At 40.9% G+C, this 17,598-nt stretch overlaps 1 protein-coding gene across 5 annotated transcripts in view; it reads left to right on the forward strand.

The window, feature by feature from the left end:
* The window catches only part of LGI1 (leucine rich glioma inactivated 1), a 29,484-nt gene extending 15,048 nt beyond the window's left edge, over nt 1–14,436 (forward strand). For all 5 annotated transcript variants that reach the window (XM_083614138.1, XM_083614137.1, XM_083614136.1 and 2 more), the window contains 7 exons: nt 151–222; nt 6,919–6,990; nt 7,089–7,160; nt 9,888–9,959; nt 11,428–11,597; nt 12,673–12,837; nt 12,939–14,436. In XM_083614138.1, coding sequence (XP_083470264.1) covers nt 151–222; nt 6,919–6,990; nt 7,089–7,160; nt 9,888–9,959; nt 11,428–11,597; nt 12,673–12,837; nt 12,939–13,756 — 1,441 coding nt within the window. In that variant the 3' untranslated portion in view covers nt 13,757–14,436. The remainder of the gene's footprint in view (nt 1–150; nt 223–6,918; nt 6,991–7,088; nt 7,161–9,887; nt 9,960–11,427; nt 11,598–12,672; nt 12,838–12,938) is intronic.
* Nucleotides 14,437–17,598: the final 3,162 nt, after the last annotated feature.

Here is a 17,598-nt window from a genome sequence, read left to right on the forward strand (position 1 = left end):
TCTTTCTCTGAAACTTGTAGCATCCATTTCCCCTTTTTTGTGGAAATAATGTAAATCCTAGTGATGATGACAAGAAATGGTCCTTTGAAGTGGTAAATAACTATTCTGGGAGCTCACGTTAACGTAAGGTCTGTTTTCTTTTCCTTCTAGTTCCTTTGTGAGATCGGCTTTTACTAAAATCCCAGAAAGGAGTTTTGTCTTCTCACCATCTCTGCAACTTCTGTGAGAAAGATTTATATCATTGTTACTTGTTATGAAACATGTGTATCTAAAGTAACGGGGCTTTAGTACTTGTTCTATAAGAAATAGTGCAGATCAGTTATGTAACAAAATGCACCCTAGCGATTCCAGTAAAGGTAATTAAAGGTGTGTCATGCCTAGTTGGAGATATATATATATATATATATATATATATATATATATATATATATATGTAACTTTATCTTCCTCTTTAATATTTGTTAATTGCTGTTATCTTTATCATTATTATCTTCATTGTGCTAACTTGGCAATATTATTTGGCTAGGCTAAATTTAGATGCCTGATTATAATTATGTTCCCACACTGCGTTCCTAAATCACATGTATTGTACTTCAAAGGCCTGACTATACTAATGGGTCGTAATTATTAATTCCCCACACTTTTAAAATTTGGTACTGGTGGATGTTAAAGTCTAAGAGTTGTTGCTGACTAAATAGACTGGCTGTTTTCAGAATCGAGACCTGAATTTCAATGGGACAATTCTGCAAGCAAAACCCGTAATGTTTGCTTCGGTAGAGGTTTAGCATTTCCCACAGATATTTCTTTAGGCAGGGACTGGATTTGTCCCCTGTTCTCCATCACAACACAGACCTGGAGAAAAACTGAAGTCAGTTGATGTTTTGTGCAGTAGGGATAGCTCAGAAATAGGTCTATTTTGAATGTATACTTTGTGTGAAATAGAGACACCTATAAAGGATGGCCCTTACAGATGACTGATTTGGTTCAGAAACCTGTCGAGAAATCTTTTCACTCATTTTTTAAAAAAGAAAATTGTGTGTGTGTACATGATGGTAGCATAAACGAGATGAGTCAGCCCAGGGCATAATTTTGTTTGGCTACTAAGCATTACCTTCTGTTGGAACATTACATCTATTCAGTTCAAATGCTGATGCCCTGATAGTTGACGCTATGACCCTTCCTGTTCTTGTCTACTGTCAAGGGAGCTGATAAGAAGGCATGCGCACAGCGAGTAAGGTTTTGAATCCAGGACAAATGAGTAAATATAGTTACCATGGAAACCTTTATGTTGCCCCTGTACACATTATCCCACACAAGCTTTTTTGGAGTAAGAGCATATTACAAAAGAGAGAGAGAGAGAGAGAGAGGGGGGGGGGCAGGCAAAATTCACACATCATCTGTGCTGGGGGAAAGAGACGGTTACGGTTTTGTATTTGGTCGTTTGTGTGCCCATAAAGGGAAAGGCACATCATGAGTTTGCCATTTAGCTGTGAGACACCACCTGCACTGCCATCCGGCTATGTGGTGCAAAGAACATGCGAGGTCGCCCATCTCAGCAGGCTTTTCAGCGAGGCGGCACGTTTCCTTGGCTCGCAGTGCACTTGCTCTGAAGGCCCTTTTGCAGGTGGAAAAGCAGCATATACATTTCAGTATAAACAAACCTACTCCATGCTTTTGAAACACCAAGAGTCCAGAAGCTCACTTACAAACCTAGAAGCGCAGATTTCCGCTCCAGGTGTATGTGCATTGTAATAACAGTGGTTCTAGAGCAATGCAAGATAACTGTAACACTCTTAATCTCAGGCCATGGGTTCGAGCCCCGCGTTGGGCAAAAGATTCCTGGATTGCAGGGGATTGGATGAGAAGACCCTCGTGGTCCCTTCCAACTCTACAGTTCTAGGATTCTAGGAGTCACCAACCTTTCTGGGCTAGTGAGCATATTTGCATACCGGAGAAACTGTTCTGGGCATCACACCGCAACCTAGTTTAGAATGTTTATTTCACGTCTAATTTCAGCTGGGGAGGGAACCAGGTGTGTACCAGAGAAGGCCAAACATGTGACCCCCAGTTACACATCAATTCTCATCTCAACTATTTTTTCTTCTTCTAGAGCTTATGCCATACAGGTCTTCTTGACTAAAATTATTTCTGTTCAGTTAGACCGTTACCTGTTGGAGTTATTTTGGAAGGCCAGGTCACTGGTCAAAAGAGAATAGGTTTAGGTCCTTTACAGGTAACATAAACATTGTGGCTTTCAAATCCTGTAGTATACAGTATAGAGAAATGTCATGATACCTTACAGAGATTGTAGCTTGAAGTCTGCCAAGTGGGATGCATTTCCCGAGTAATAGGTAGAAGAGGCTAGGAAGCACACTGCCAAGGGATGTGCTGGAAGTACGTAATACAACATACATAGACAGCCAATCTGCATGCTTAGTAGCATTTGCTCTGTGATCTCCTGACAGAGCCCAAAGGACACATAGAGCTGGAAGGATTCTAAAAGATTGTCAGAACTAACCTCCCATTGTAAGATTAGACCATCTGCATACCAACCCTGCACAGATCACCCCACGCAACCCACGGGTGAACACAGAAGGGTCCCCACAGAACAGGTCGCTCCAGAATGTGATCCAAACAGTGAGCCCTGACTACAGTCAAGCTAAACTGGTAGGCAGAACACAGCTTCTCCTGCAACATGTTCAGAACAGAAATGGTGACAAGGATTCAGGGAGTTTCTTAGAGCACAGTGGAGCTTCACTGAGCCCATTCCTCTTCCACTTACACCACTCTGCATTTCTCAATTAGCTGCTCATGAAATGTAGGAGGCCTTTCGGTGTGGTCTCCAATGCAGAGCAAGGACCTGTTTATTGATGATTGATCCTGATCGGTTTGCTGGGAGGCTAGATGACATTGCATCAAGCTAGTGTTATCCCACACTTTCTGGTGCTTTCCCTTATCACTTTCCTTATTGTGCAAAGTCCAGTTTTGCGGGGGAGGCAGGCTTGTCAAACAAGTCCAAAACAGTTTTAACTGCGCAAGCTGAACTTGCTGGAATGTGATTGAATCCCACCCCAATATACCAATAACCTGGAAGCAAACAGGAAACAAGGGAAGGTCCAGCCAGTGCACCCACAGAAGGGTTTGGGCACTTTCAGTCCCAGCAAGGCTTTCCAAATGGAAAAAAGCACTGAGTCAGGCATTCATTACTCTCAGGATATAGGCATACAAATCATTCCAGATGGAAAAATGGACATTTCCCTCTGTTTTTACTTATTTCCTTGCCCCTCTGGTTCTACTGCCCTCAAGAGGTCTATTCATCTTGCTCTTTCTGCTCCAGCATCTGTAGATTATTTCTGTGGGACTCCTCAGTCAGAATGAATTATAGAAATTAGTCATACATGTTACATAATTTTGACCCATTGTGAGCCTAGAATATATACAAATCCCCATACAGAATGTCCCCTACTATCTAATCTATTGAATCATGAGCCCTATTCCTGTGTTCCTCACATGCAAATCCAGTTGGGGGTGGAGACTGTGCTCCATAGCCCCTCCTGTCACTGGCTTCTTTGCCTCTCACACACAGAGGGCTGAATGTCTTCAGTGAGGTCCCTTTTTGACTTGTGTAGGGGCTCACTGTGTGAATGAGAACCCCGGAAGGTCAGTGTTCTAGACCATGCGATGAACCTACCTGAGTAGAGAAGGCTCCCTACTGCAGAAGTTCTGACCCCAACCCATGGTGGCTGACAAAGTTAGCCATAGCAATGAGGCAGAAGGCATGGGGCCAGGGAGCATGCCTCTGCTTCACAATTCAGATTGCATGTGTGAGATTGCAGTGCCTGAATAGGGCTACAGAATCATAGGCTGTGCATATTCTTTCCTTTAAAGAATTCTGGGTACTGTAGTTTACTCAACAAAGTTACAATTCCCAGCATCCCTTAACTAACTACAGTGCCCAGAATTCTTTGAGGGAAAGAATGTGTTTTAAAGGTATAGAAATAGGAAGAAGAACAAATAAACAAAACATGCCCCCCAGATATTCTGTAAATGTCTCTAAAATACTCATGTTTGACAGCAAGAATTGTTGCTAGTAGCTGTCGGTTGACTACTAGTAGTTGATTTGCCTTTCTCCAATCTACTACAGTTAGGGCAAAATCCTACCTCAAAGTAGGGATAGAAGAACCTGCCCGTTTTGGTTTGCTCAGTTTCTCATTTTTCTAGTCTTAAATTCAGTTCTCTACAGTGCTGAAACAGCTTGCATTTTTTAAAATTAAAAAATCCTCATGAAAATTCTTCAGCATTTTGGCATGAATTTCCCTTAATAAACACATTTTTAACTAATGTTCACATTTTTGCAAACATTTTATTCCAATTTAATATGCTTTTGCATTTTACTTTCACTAATATAGTTGTTTTTTATGTGCACTGTGCCCTAATATATGCATTTTTTCAAACATTGGTTGGAGAACTGCATTGCAAAATTCAAGTGAGTGTGGATTTTTGAAGGATGGTTATGTTTCAGTTCTTATATTGCCTCAGAAAGTGAGAATTTTGATAGATTCAGCTTTAAATGCAAGCAGAATCAAATTTCTCTCTCATCCCTATCTGGGAGGGAAGTTACTTGAATTTTTGCGGAGGAGGGTGGGGAGTAGTATTAGACTTGCCATATGTCCGAAAAATTCTGGACATGTACAGAAATCAGGTATCTAAAATGGCGTCGGGGGGGTTGAATGTTAAGAGAACTCCGGAATTTCCAGAACGTATGGCAACCTGAGTTTTTTTTCAGTTTTCTGTGTCCCCCTCCCCTTTTTAAAAATATTCCAGGGGATGCTGCACCCTAGCAGCAGTGGAAGTGACAAGAGGTCACTTCCCTTGGCTGGAGAGGGGGGACAGAGGGAGGGGAAGGGAGGGAGTAAGGTGACGCAGCAGCCTAGCTGCTCGTAGTTTGTTGAAAAAGGGACCCCGTACCAGGGGCGTCCCATGGGCGGCTCAGTCGCAGTGGCGGAGGCAGTGAGAGAGGGTCTATAGCTGGGCACTTGGGAGCTGCTAACAAGGCCACCTTGCCCAAGGGGTACATGGTGGCAGCACCTCCTTGTGCTGCCGGGGCGGCCTGCAGCTGCTCTGGGCCACCATCCCATTCCAGCTGCAGCACTATAGAGGCAGAGATGGGGGCCAAGCAGGTAACGGGGGGAGAGTGCAGTACCGCAGGAAAGTGTTTAAACGAGACCTGGATAGGCCTGGATAGCAAGGGCAACAAACTGTGAGGATGGGGGACAAAACCAGCTGTGGTACGTTCAAGGTTGCGGGGGGAGAAAGGTGGCAGTGCCTCACTACATGTTTCTGAGGGCTGTTGGGAGCCTGGGCAAGTTTGTGGAGGTGTAGTTTAGAGGAAGGTTAGGTGGGGGGCATGTTGGAGAAAGGGGTGCATTAGGGCCTGGCTGTTTTCATTTGGGGGGGTTCCAGTATCTAATAATCTTCCTCTTGGAGATGCTGTGGAGGGTGGTTTTTTGTTTTTAGGGGTTTCCTGAAAAAAGCTCAACAACTTTGGGGGTCTCAGGAATTCTACTACTTGAAATATGGCAGTCCTAAGTAGTATAAGCTTTCAGGTGCTGTCGGTCACCCAACTGGCATATGGGGCCACGTTTCACTTCCTCCAAGTCTTGTAGAAGATGCCATGTCAATCATATCAGACAAGGTGTTCTCCAAATAAGAACAATTAGTAAATTAGTAAATACAGATCAATTTTAAGTTCAAAAATTCTTTTATGCATGTTGACGCTCCATTGCATTAAATTACATAAATTACATTATACTGTCATTTAATATTTGCATTTTATCACATTGCTAAATGTATGTTAAGCATAAAAACAATATTTAAGCTGCAGTTTTAAAGACTGAACCGTACATTGAGTCGCTTCTAACGGTTACCCAAGTGGAAGGCAGCTTATATAAGAAACTTTCCCCATGCTGTCCTGCCCCCTAAAAAGCCTTTCAAGAGAGTTGGAGGGCCTCCCTGAACAGCTACATGGAACTGTCATGCAAGAGGGGAACTACCTGGAAGCTTGCATAAACAGAGATATTTCATTAAGCCTCACCTGCACAGCCACATGGACCACTGCTGCAGATAACATGAAAAATATTTACCACAGTAGCCATATTTACCACTGAGAAACAGTTAAATTACACACTGATCTCTTGGTTCTTTGTGGGTTCAGAAACATATGTGGATCTGAAAGAGTTTCTCCATTCTTTTTACAATGCAATACTCAGAAGTAGGCCTCATTAAAAAAAGCATTGAATAGGGCATCCTTTATGGAAAGTAAGCACAGGATAGCAGCTTACTTAGGGCTGCCATAAGTCTGCCAAAGTGGACATATGACAAGCAGGGTGATAATTTTCCCGGGGGAGATGTTGTTCTTTGAGGAATATGGCAAGTAAATTGGAAAGCCTGTCCATTCAAAAGCTCCCATGTGCAGCTGAGAGCACAGATGAAGCTCTGGAATTGGGGCCACTTATGCAGACTTCACGTGCCAGAATCAAAACTTCGAACATCCAAGCAAGGCCACAGTATATTTTTGAATGCACAGGTAATGATATCAAATGCACAATAAGCAATAGTGAGAAACCATTGGGAAACTCCATCATTTCAAATAGCCACACATTTATAGATTACTATTAGCCTATTTCCCAAAGGTTCTAATGAACTTATGTCAGTTTTCCAGCTTAGGATCTGGGCGTTGTCTGCTTTTGTATTACAATATTTCCCTTGGGTTCTTATGCAGGAGATGGAATATGCCTCCTGAGATCTGTGGTTCTTCATCTTTAACTTTAACCAAGAACCAGCAAGGTGGTTTTTAAACATCTGTTCCAACAGCATGTCACTGTTTAGTTATTTTTTGCTTTGTATTTCTTTATACAGGTTATTTACAGCAAATACATTTGATGTCATTAGCAGTGATGCCTTCATGGGCCTTCCTCATCTAGAATATTTGTGAGTTGAAAAAATAATGTGAAAGATTTCTTGAGAGTGGTTGTGTGCTTGAGATAGAGAGATTCCTTTGACCAAGCTGCCTTTATGACCCATTGCAGGTTTATAGAGAACAACAACATCAAGTCTCTTTCAAACACTTCCTTCCGAGGACTGAAATCTTTAATTCACCTGTAAGTAAAAGTGTTCGTTTTATTCCTTGCCATCTTTACAGAACTATATCAATGCCATATTTCTTTTGAAGATGTTAACCAGCTAAAGGTTTTGGGGGTTGATTACCTGTTTTGCCATTAATCAATTGATTATACAATTAAACAGGCAATTGCCTAATGTATCATTTAATAATTCAAACCCTGTTCTGTGAGTAGTGTTAGTATCTGCAGCTTGGATCCAAGGAATCAAGAAACTGCTTTGCATATACAAGGAAGCTTTGAGCTTGACTTTTGTTTCACCCCCTGAACTGCCCTTCATGGCAAGATTTTAAATTTAAAGAAGGTTCAAAAGCAATTTGTGATATTGTGGAGGTGTGCCATGCAGTGGGGGAAATGAAACAGTTCCACTGGGTATGCCCAAATCCTTGGGTAATCCTAAAGTAACTCTTTGGATCTCAGCCAGTGTGATCCAGGCGTTAAAGTTTATGCATAAGGTCTTTTGCATACATGAATGAAACTATCAATCTCTTGGCATGCTTCATGGTTTGCAATTTGGAGAAAAGTGAATAACACACAATAAAATAGCACATTTTCTTCTTCTCCATCCACCAACAACTTAGCCACAGAAATACTTCTAAAACTTCACCCTAAAATGAAAATTGTGCAAATCAACAGGCGTGGGGTGTCAGTGTTGTGCATGGGGTTCATATCTTTTGGATTGAATCTAAAGGGAGAAGTGCTAGTACAAAACAATATTTCAGTCAAATTACCACTATTAGCAGAAACCAAATTTATCTATACTGTAAATTATACGTGAAAAATGCTTTCTCCAAATAAGGTTACTTTCAGAATATGGGAATGCACTAGAACTACCACCCCCATCCCCACCCCTGGCATATGTAGTTCAAAGTCTTTTTTTTATTTATTTGAATCATGCATAAATAATATAAAATAATGGAAATTTTTGATATGAAAACAATATTATTTATTTAAGACATTTATATACCACTTAGTTATTCACATTTCTAAGTGGTGTACATAAAAATAATCCACAGAAAATGGGACAGTAAAACAATATATACCATCCTAAAATGAAATTTTTATTGTAGTTGTTAAATTTATAATTACATCACATACATACATTCAATGATCACAGGGTAGTGTATGATTTAAAACCAGCAATAATAATACTGTGTGTGCGCGTAAACATCATAAAATTAGGCTCATATGGTCAATGAAACTAATTGGCACAGTCCAAGAAGCTAAAAAAATAGGCATATCCTGATGCCTCATCTTCTTCCAAAGGTCCAAGTGAAAAAAAATCATCTTTAAAAGATCCAAAAAAGACAGTATTGAGGAAGGGGGAATCACATTTCCAGTGGGATGGCATTTGATTATGGAACAGGACTTGTGGTCAGTTCAATCCCTGCTTCATCCCATAAATATATTATCAGATATATCATGTTCAAGTACAATGTATATAGATGTAATTAGTAATCCTGTGGTCCTCCAGATGTTGTCGGCCTCAGTTCTCATCAGCCCCAGCCAGCATAGCCAATCAGCTGGGACAATGGACATTGTAGTTGAAAAACATCTGGAAGGCCACATTTTCTCCATCCCTGACTATGAACTACTAAGTGGGCGGTGGAATCCTTGGGCCCCTCCTTTCCTTCTTTTCCAGCATGGTCACAACAAAGAGATCAGAAGCTTCCACTTCCACCAAACGAGGTTCCTTATTACGTTGACTAAAACTATGGTGTGTTCAAAGAAGCCAAGATTAAACAAACCATAGTTTAACAAGTATCTTCATCCATTTCAGACATAAAGAGTAACTCTAGCTAATTTAAAAGTAGAAACAGAGATTTCTGATCTCTTCTTCAATCCCCTGTGAGAGGAGGGAGAAGCACATGAGTTTGAGGCTCAATGAAGTTTGTGCATGTAACACTAATCCATAGTTTAGCATTAGGTCTGAACTGGGCCATTATATTCCTGTACAGCACAGCAAATAAATTTGTGATAATGATGCCTATTAAACTGTTCTGTGAAATTACAGCAGCTGATTAATTTAGTTCCTGACATACTAGTTTCATTCAAATGAACTTTTACATAGAAGTATAATGATTCAAGCAGCTATTAAAAATATAATTATAAATTGGCTTCTTGACAGCAGAGAGCCATTTAATACTAAATATGCTTCAGACAATTTGTTTTCAACAGAAATGGATTTTTAAAAAAAGTGTAGCAGCTTTGATTTGTTGACTATCACTTGGCGGGCAGAAAGGGGGGCAGAAATCTGTATTTATGCATGGGATGAAAACTCTTTCTTGAGATTTGTTGTTGATGGTTTTTGCTAAATATTGTGCAAGTCACCCTGGCTTGTTTGGGGTTGTTATTTCTCAATTGAGGGGTGGGATATATTAAATAAGATAAAATAACTTTGCATCTTTGAAAGTCTTCTGAACAATTAAAAGAAAGCAAAAAGTCACAGAGTTTGTCAAAATATTGACAAGGCATGGGAAATCTTCACATTCAACAATTGTTTTGGAGAGCAATCGGAAGTGCAGACATGATATTTTAACAAAGAACTGTTAAATAAGTTGCTCTGACAAATAATCCTTTAAAGAAAAAACACTTCTTGGCATTTACATAGCACTCCTTAATTGCTTGCCATAGATGTATTTGATGAAACAGATTAGAAATGAATGAAAGGATGATCTTGTGCTAAGAATAAAACATTTTCTTTTGCAGGAGTCTTGCAAACAATAATCTCCAAACCCTCCCAAAAGACATATTCAAAGGCTTGGATTCTTTAACAAATGTGTAAGAAAGCTTCTTCATTTTAACACTATGATTTGAAAGACAAGAGATCAATGCTCACTAGTAATTATTACAGAATAAGTACAGGTCTGGCCACTCATTAGGTGGGTGTGGTATGACAGATGTATTAAAACCGTTGCTGCCACTTGCATTGTCAATTTACATTCAGGCACCAGCTGGTTCCATTAGGATATATATTTTGCCTGTTACCTAACATCTCTCCAACCTACCAATTTTTTAAAGCTTCAAAAATGTATAACAAGATAGAAATGCAGCAAGCACCAGCAAGGACGAGGCTGCTGCCTAATTGTTCAATTGGCTGCATAGCAAGCAAATTACTTTGTTTTGAACCAAACCTTTCCAATAGATGAAGACAGTGATTGGAACACTGTCAAGGGTATTAACATTGTTTGTGTAATTCCACAGCCGAAAGTTGACTATTTGAGACACAGTCGAAAACACCCTGATTATATACAGGGAAAGTTGAAAAATGGGATAGACTGTGTGCCATCAAATCTCCCTTGTCAGAGAATAATAAAATCATATAGAGTTGGAAGGGACCCTGAGGGTCATCTAGTACAAACCCCTGCAGTGCCGGAATTCCAACATACAGTCCTCCATCCATTTTTTTTAAAGTTTATTTTTATTAAAAGATTTTCATGTATAACAAAGATACATATATAACATCTGTTTTCAGTTAATAAAGTCCTTTCTGCACATCAGTTACATCCAGTATGAGACATTTCTGTCCTAGGCATTGTGAGGTTGGCTTACACTGTACCCCATCCAATTTGAAACCAGACCAGACCCTGCTTAGCTTTGCAAATGTGCTGGCAGTTTTATTGCTAGTCACCCGTGTTTTAGTGGAGAGCATACCTGCAGTAGAGATGAGGCTTGGAGAGGGGAGGACATTTTCAGTGGCAGCCAGGAGCATCCCTGTGCTTGCAGAGTATAAGCTACGTTTACTAGGATCTATAATGTGGTGGCACCTACACTTTGGAACTCCTTGCCTGTTGATATCAAGCAGATGCCTTCACTATACTATTTCCGGCACCTGCTAAAAGCATTTTTGTTTAGATAAGCCCGCCCAGGTTTCAAGAACAGAGAATGTTTTAACTCTTTTAACTAATTCTTTTATTCCACTTTGAAGATTTTTTTTTTTTGTAATCAAGCTGTATATAAATTTTACGTATTAAATAAAATAATAGTTATGAGTGGAATAAAATGGGAAAGTAAAGCATCAAGAGCCCATACTGAGAGCAGTGAGACTTAACTGGATGAAAAGGGGGCTGAAATATTTGAACACACTTACAACCATATCTGCAAATAAGTAAGAAATGCTCCCTCCTTATGCTGCTCTATGACCGTAATAAAGTGTTGATTGATTGATAAGTAAGAAATGGAAAACTAATGTTTCAAAAGCACTTGTACTGCATCTACAACCCCCACCCCTCCTTTCTTCTCCTGACAGGGACCTTAGAGGTAATGCATTCAAATGTGACTGCAAATTGAAGTGGTTGGTTGCATGGGTGAGCAGAACAAATGCAACAGTAGAGGACATTTATTGTGAAAGTCCTCCGGAATATAAGAAACGAAAAATCAACAGCCTCTCTCCCAATGAATTTGATTGCATTATTACAGGTGAGTGTTCTAACTGCCTTCCGTTTACTGCATTGATGGCATATTTTTCAAGTCACTCTCGCCATATGCTATAGAATGGGGATGTATGGCACACCCCATGGGACATGTGTCCCAGCTCTACTAACCCTCTTCAAGCCTCACCTTTAGATTCTGGGGCATGCTTAGCACCTAATAGGGAATTGGATGTACAGTGGTACCTCAGTTCTCAAACTTAATCCCCTCTGGGAGTCCATTCGACTCCAGAAACCATTTGAAAACCAAGGCGCGACTTCCAATTGGCTGCAGGAGCTTCCTATATTCAAGCAGAAGCTGCGGAAGCCACGTCAGACCTTCGGCTTCTGAAAAATGTTTGCAAACCGGAACACCTACTTCCAGGTTTGGGAGCCGATTTATTCAACAACTACGCTGTTCAGGAACCAAGGTACTACTGTAGTTAGAATGATTCCTTCCCTCCCCATGCCCATTCCCTGCCTTCAGAACACTTTTGGGCCATATGTTGGTGGACATATCACATGCCTGCTGAGCTGCCCACTGGCATGTGGACATGGTTCTGCTAGCATGCAGGTTTTCTGCCGGCGTGACACCTTGTCCACCAGACTGTGTGTTAACTGCCCCCACCCAGCTCCTCCCAGGGATACTTTGGATTGCTCTGGTAATTCTTCCGTTCTTGAGCTTTTTTAAAACAACAACAACAACAACCAAACACCCATGAAGCTTTGCTTCCACTCAACAACCATTCATTCCAGTAAAGAACTGAGTAACAGCGTTGAAACTTCCCGCGTTATGTACTTTGCCCAGGTTAACAGAAATAAGGGGCTTTAGAAAGTAACCACTGTCTGGGAACAGGAGTGCCAGCTTGGCCCCGTGACTGTGGGTGCTTGGGCTGTGGGTGCCAAGCAGTGTGCATGGCCCTGGCGTGAAAATTTGTTGGTGCCCAGTCCCTTCATGGAGAATTTTGTGGGTGCTTGAGCACCCAGGGCCCCAGAGAGCCGGCACCTATGTCTGGAAACCATTTTAAAAAAATAAATAATAATAATAAATGAGCATGTCTCCTTTTGGTGTGCCTTTTTTGCAGAATTTGTTGTTTTTCGGAAGCTGCCTTATCAGTCACTATCGGTGGACACATTCTCATTTGAGAATGATGAATTTGTTGTCATTGCCCAGCCTTTTACTGGAAAGTGTATCTTCCTTCAATGGGACCACGTGGAAGGGACTTTTAGAAATTTTGACAACATTACAGGTATGAATGATTTGTCTCCACAGACATTGTGTTGCTACCTGATCTAAATGCCAGTTGATGATGAAGCAATCTTTTATCTCTTTTATACTTTTTTTATCCAGGGACGTCAGTGGTTGTATGCAAGCCTGTCATTGTCGAGAGAAACCTGTACATCATAGTTGCCCAACTCTTCGGCGGCTCCCATATATACAAAAGAGACGTTAATGCGAATAAATTCACTAAAATTCAGGATATTGAGATTCTCAAAATCAGAAAGCCTAATGACATTGAAATATTCACGATGGCGAAAGAATGGTATTTTGCAATTGCAGACAGTTCAAAAGCTGGAATCACCACTGTTTACAAATGGAATGGAATCGGATTTTATTCTGACCAGTCTTTGCATGAGTGGTATAGAGATACTGATGTGGAGTACCTTGAAATAGCTGGCAAACCTCACTTGATCCTGTCCAGTAGTTCTCAGCACCCTGTCATCTATCAGTGGAACAAAGGAACAAACAAATTTGTTGACCCTGTTGACATTCCAGATATGGAGGATGTTTATGCCGTAAAGCACTTCACTGTGAAAGATGACATTTACGTTTGTCTAACAAGATTCATTGGCGATTCCAAAGTAATGAAATGGGGAGGTTCAAAATTTCTGGATTTACAAAGGATGCCGTCGAGAGGGTCAATGGTATTCCAGCCTCTTCAGATAAAGAATTATCAATATGCCATTCTTGGAAGTGATTATTCATTTACTCAAGTCTATTTCTGGGAGGCAGGAAAGGCCAAATTTGTGAAGTTTCAGGAATTAAATATACAAGCTCCAAGATCTTTCACACACGTTTTTGTCGACAAGCAAGATTTTCTCTTTGCCTCAAGCTTTAAAGGGAATACAGTGATTTATAAACATATCATAGTGGACCTAAGTGCGTGACACACAGAGATTTTTGGAATCTGTTGTGAGGCTTCCTCCAATGATAACAAGGACCTAATGAACTAAATGCATGATGATGATTCTCTTTACTTCCAGTCTGCGGAATGCCTTTAACGGATCAGATTGCTAGAATCAAATACTACAAGTATCTTCATCCGTAAATGTCACGTCTAGTGCTGTTGGGAATTGCTTTTTTTTAAAAAAAGAAAAGACAAATTAAATCATTAATTATTCTTTGCAGTCACAATGGCTTGGATCCAAATTTAGTCATGCTTAAAGTAGACCCGTTGATATCAATAGTACATAGTACAGTGATGAGTAACTCAAGTCCCATTGATTCCAGTGGGTCTAGTCTAAACATGACTAAGGCTGCATATACACCATACATTTAGAGCACATTTAAAGCACATTCCCCTCGCCCAAGAATCCTGGGAACTGCAGTTTATCTTTCACAGAGCTACAATTCCCAGCATCCTTAACAAACTACAGCTCACAGGATTCTTTGCCCGGGGGTGGGGGTCCTTAAAATATATCGTGTGTATGCAGGTAGTCTGGATCCAGTGCTCTGTAAATATGTAGTGAAACTCCATCTATCTTGGGGGGGGGCAGGGGATCCAATAAGATGTAATTTTCCATTCTTCACCTATTTGAAAACTGCCAAATAAAACGTTTACATTTTCTTTCATATTCCAAATGGTATTTTATTTCAGAATTATGTCATTTTTTAATGTACTTTTGCAACAATTCAGCAGTTTCCTAGGGACATTGAGGTCCACTGTGAGGATGCCGCAAATGTAACACTGGATCTGGACCTATGTGGGGTTTTTTATTATTATTTTTAAGTTTGAAGAGCTGTTTTCTTTTTTTATAATTTTTTTTATTATTTTTCCAAATTATACAAATCAAGTCTAATTACATTATTGTAATACAATTTCTTAAAATCGGGTTTCCCGCTCCTGTTTCAAACATATGTCAACCATTTCTTCCCGTAGATGCATCATTTCTTAATAAGTGTCCAGTTGTCATCCTTCGCTTGCCGTTAAACCATTCTTCCAGCTGACTGCTTTCCCCCCGTTACAAACAGCATCTCTACTACATCTTACAAATATAAAATCCAGTTCACGTGTGTAGTCCTTCATATACATTTTCGTTCCAGACCTGGTGTGCTGGGAGAGTTCATTACTATCTTCCATTATTCAGTTCTTTGCAGTGTTTATCTGGATGGTACAAAGTCACATCCCATTCCTTCCGCAGTTTATAGACTAGCGTATGGGCCGCAGCCATTAATAACTCACAGGGTGTACATCCAGGCTCTGCCATTAAATTCCGCTCTGGAGTTCTTTCTCGGCACACAGTTAAGAGCAAGATCTTTCCTCAAAGTCAGTCTCTTTACCACATCTGTTCAGCTGCAGTTCATCCCCCACCCCCCGCATTCCTCCAGCAACACTCCAGTCCAGAAATAGTTGCAGATAAAGTCCATTCAGCCTCGACTGAGGGGGGAGGGCATACCAAAACCTTATTAATTTCCTTAGCATAAATCAAAAGCCTCCCCCCTCTTTTTCAAAGTATCAGACAGAATAACAAAGCAGTGGCTACACACGTCTCTTTCATTATGCAGGGGAGGTCAAGAAATGGAAAGACCATCTGAAAATCATAAGAAAGCACAAAGCACCTTGTCCTCCCTCTTCCTTTCCCGGCTGTTGTAGGGGTTCCCAAGCTTCAGAAAAACATTCAAATACATTCAGAGAGCCAAGCCCAGTCCTTTTGGCAGCTGATTGATTGCAGCCTATTACTATATGTCAGTCCAGGAGCGCTTCTTGATTAAAGCCAATTGTCCAGATTAAGGAGGAGCCAACCACAAATCACGCCAGTAATAGAGGATCGTCCAAGGCAGGGACACACTTCCAGGTTGTTCCCACTCTGCCTTTCAAGTTGGCAGACACAGGATTTCATGGTACTGTGGGATGCAGTGAACTCCCCAGACCCTACTGTGGAGCACTGCGAGGATTTATGCCTCATAAGTCCTCGCTTTCCCCTGCCTGAGCTTCCTTGCAGCTTGTGGAGGGCTGCGAAGAACAACTGCCATTGACTCGTGAAGTAGCTGGAAATGAACCTGGACCTATGTTCTGACACTGTTGGACTTTTCTAGCCACTTGAAGTACATAGCTCCCAAACTCTAAATATGGATATCTTTGGGTACAACACAGCTCCATAGAAATGGAGGAAATGAGTGTGAGGCACCCCCACTTTCCATGACTTACATAGGAAAAACAAATCCTGTTGAATTGCGCTTTTATTGCTTCCAATAATTCCTTACATACTCATACTGTGAGTGAAGCTCAAGCAAATATTACTTTTGCACAGAACTTCTTGGTAAATTACTAGTTAAATATTTATCATTAATCAGTATTTCTAAGTCTTTTCATTTTAATGAAAAATATGCAGTGTTTACTCAGAAGCAAGTCCCGCTGTCATAGGGTTGCCAGGTCAGGGGCATGGCAGACCCTGAAATTTCTGGGCCTAAACGTGAGACTTAGGGACAGCCCCTGGTGATGTCATAGGAGTGGGCCCTGATCTTTCTTCCTCTGTGCTCCCTTCCTCTATTGAACCCTGGAGATGGAGGTTAATTGGGAGACAGCTGAGAAGGGCAGTTCCCACCACCAGCAAAAAAAAGTATATGCAATAATTTGCAGCCAACTCCTGCCAGGCTGAAATGTCCAAGCTGCGTGCAGAAATGTCTTAATTAAAAATAAATAAATTAAGGCATTCTCACACACCTGGAGATTCAAGACTTCCCTTTGCTACCTGGAGGGAGCCAGGCAAACCTGGAGACTTTGGGTCAGCCCCAAAGGTCTGGCAACCCTATATAAACTGCCCTTCCTTCCTTCCAAACAGCAGCACTCAGTGATACTATTTCAGAATATACTAGGATGTTATTTTGGGATATCCTGAGATGCCGTTCCTATTTGCCCTGTTTACGTGGCTAGTTAACACAGTCTTTAATCAAGATGCTGGGGATGCAACTCTTCTTTCAACAGAGAGAAAGAGAAATCATGAATCTGACATGAAATGAAATGTCCCCAGTCATGTACCAAGAAGGACTGAACTTGACAATATGCCAGCTACAGTTGGGAGTGTCTGATGCACCCTGAATTAAAGCAGAGCGACAGTTCTGGAGAAGAAAACCTGTCACCTTGCTAATTAGCAGAAATGCAGCATGAGCCACTCACTAAACAGTTATCAGATGTTTTGTCCCACAGTGCTGTCACTACGACAGTTCTTTTCACAGAACTGTGCTTCAAAGACAGCCCTCCAAATTCCTGGCACGGTATTGATGCAAACATATTCTCAAGCGAATAGTTCCTGGAATAACATGGCAGACATTACAGGGTCTCCTAGAGCGCTCTCTCTCTCTCTCTCTCTCTCTCTCTCCCCCTGCTGTGTTTAAGTCATGAGAAAATCAGAAAGCAGACACAGGACACACAACACCAAATCCTGGTTTTAAAATGGAGACTCTTGGATGTCAATTTACAAGTATACACTTGCTTAATGGCTGAAGTTTCAAAAAAAAAAAAGCAATTAAGAACCAGCAAGGGTATTGTTTTGCACGTAGCCACAGATGGATTCAGTATAATACTATGCACATCTATTAGGAAGTAAGTCCCACTAAGTTCAGTGGGGCTTACTCCTTGGTAAGTGGGTACAGAATCACACCCTTACTCACTGTTTAAGTGTATCTGTTGGGGGAAATACAATGCAATAGAATGATTTTACCACCTCAAGACTGTCCCCCCACATTGTGCTTTCTCTGACTGTTTTTCAACAGGCAGCAATGTCATTAA

This window comes from Podarcis filfolensis (genome assembly GCF_964270895.1).
Source record: "Podarcis filfolensis genome assembly, chromosome: 5".
Taxonomy (NCBI): domain Eukaryota; kingdom Metazoa; phylum Chordata; class Lepidosauria; order Squamata; family Lacertidae; genus Podarcis; species Podarcis filfolensis.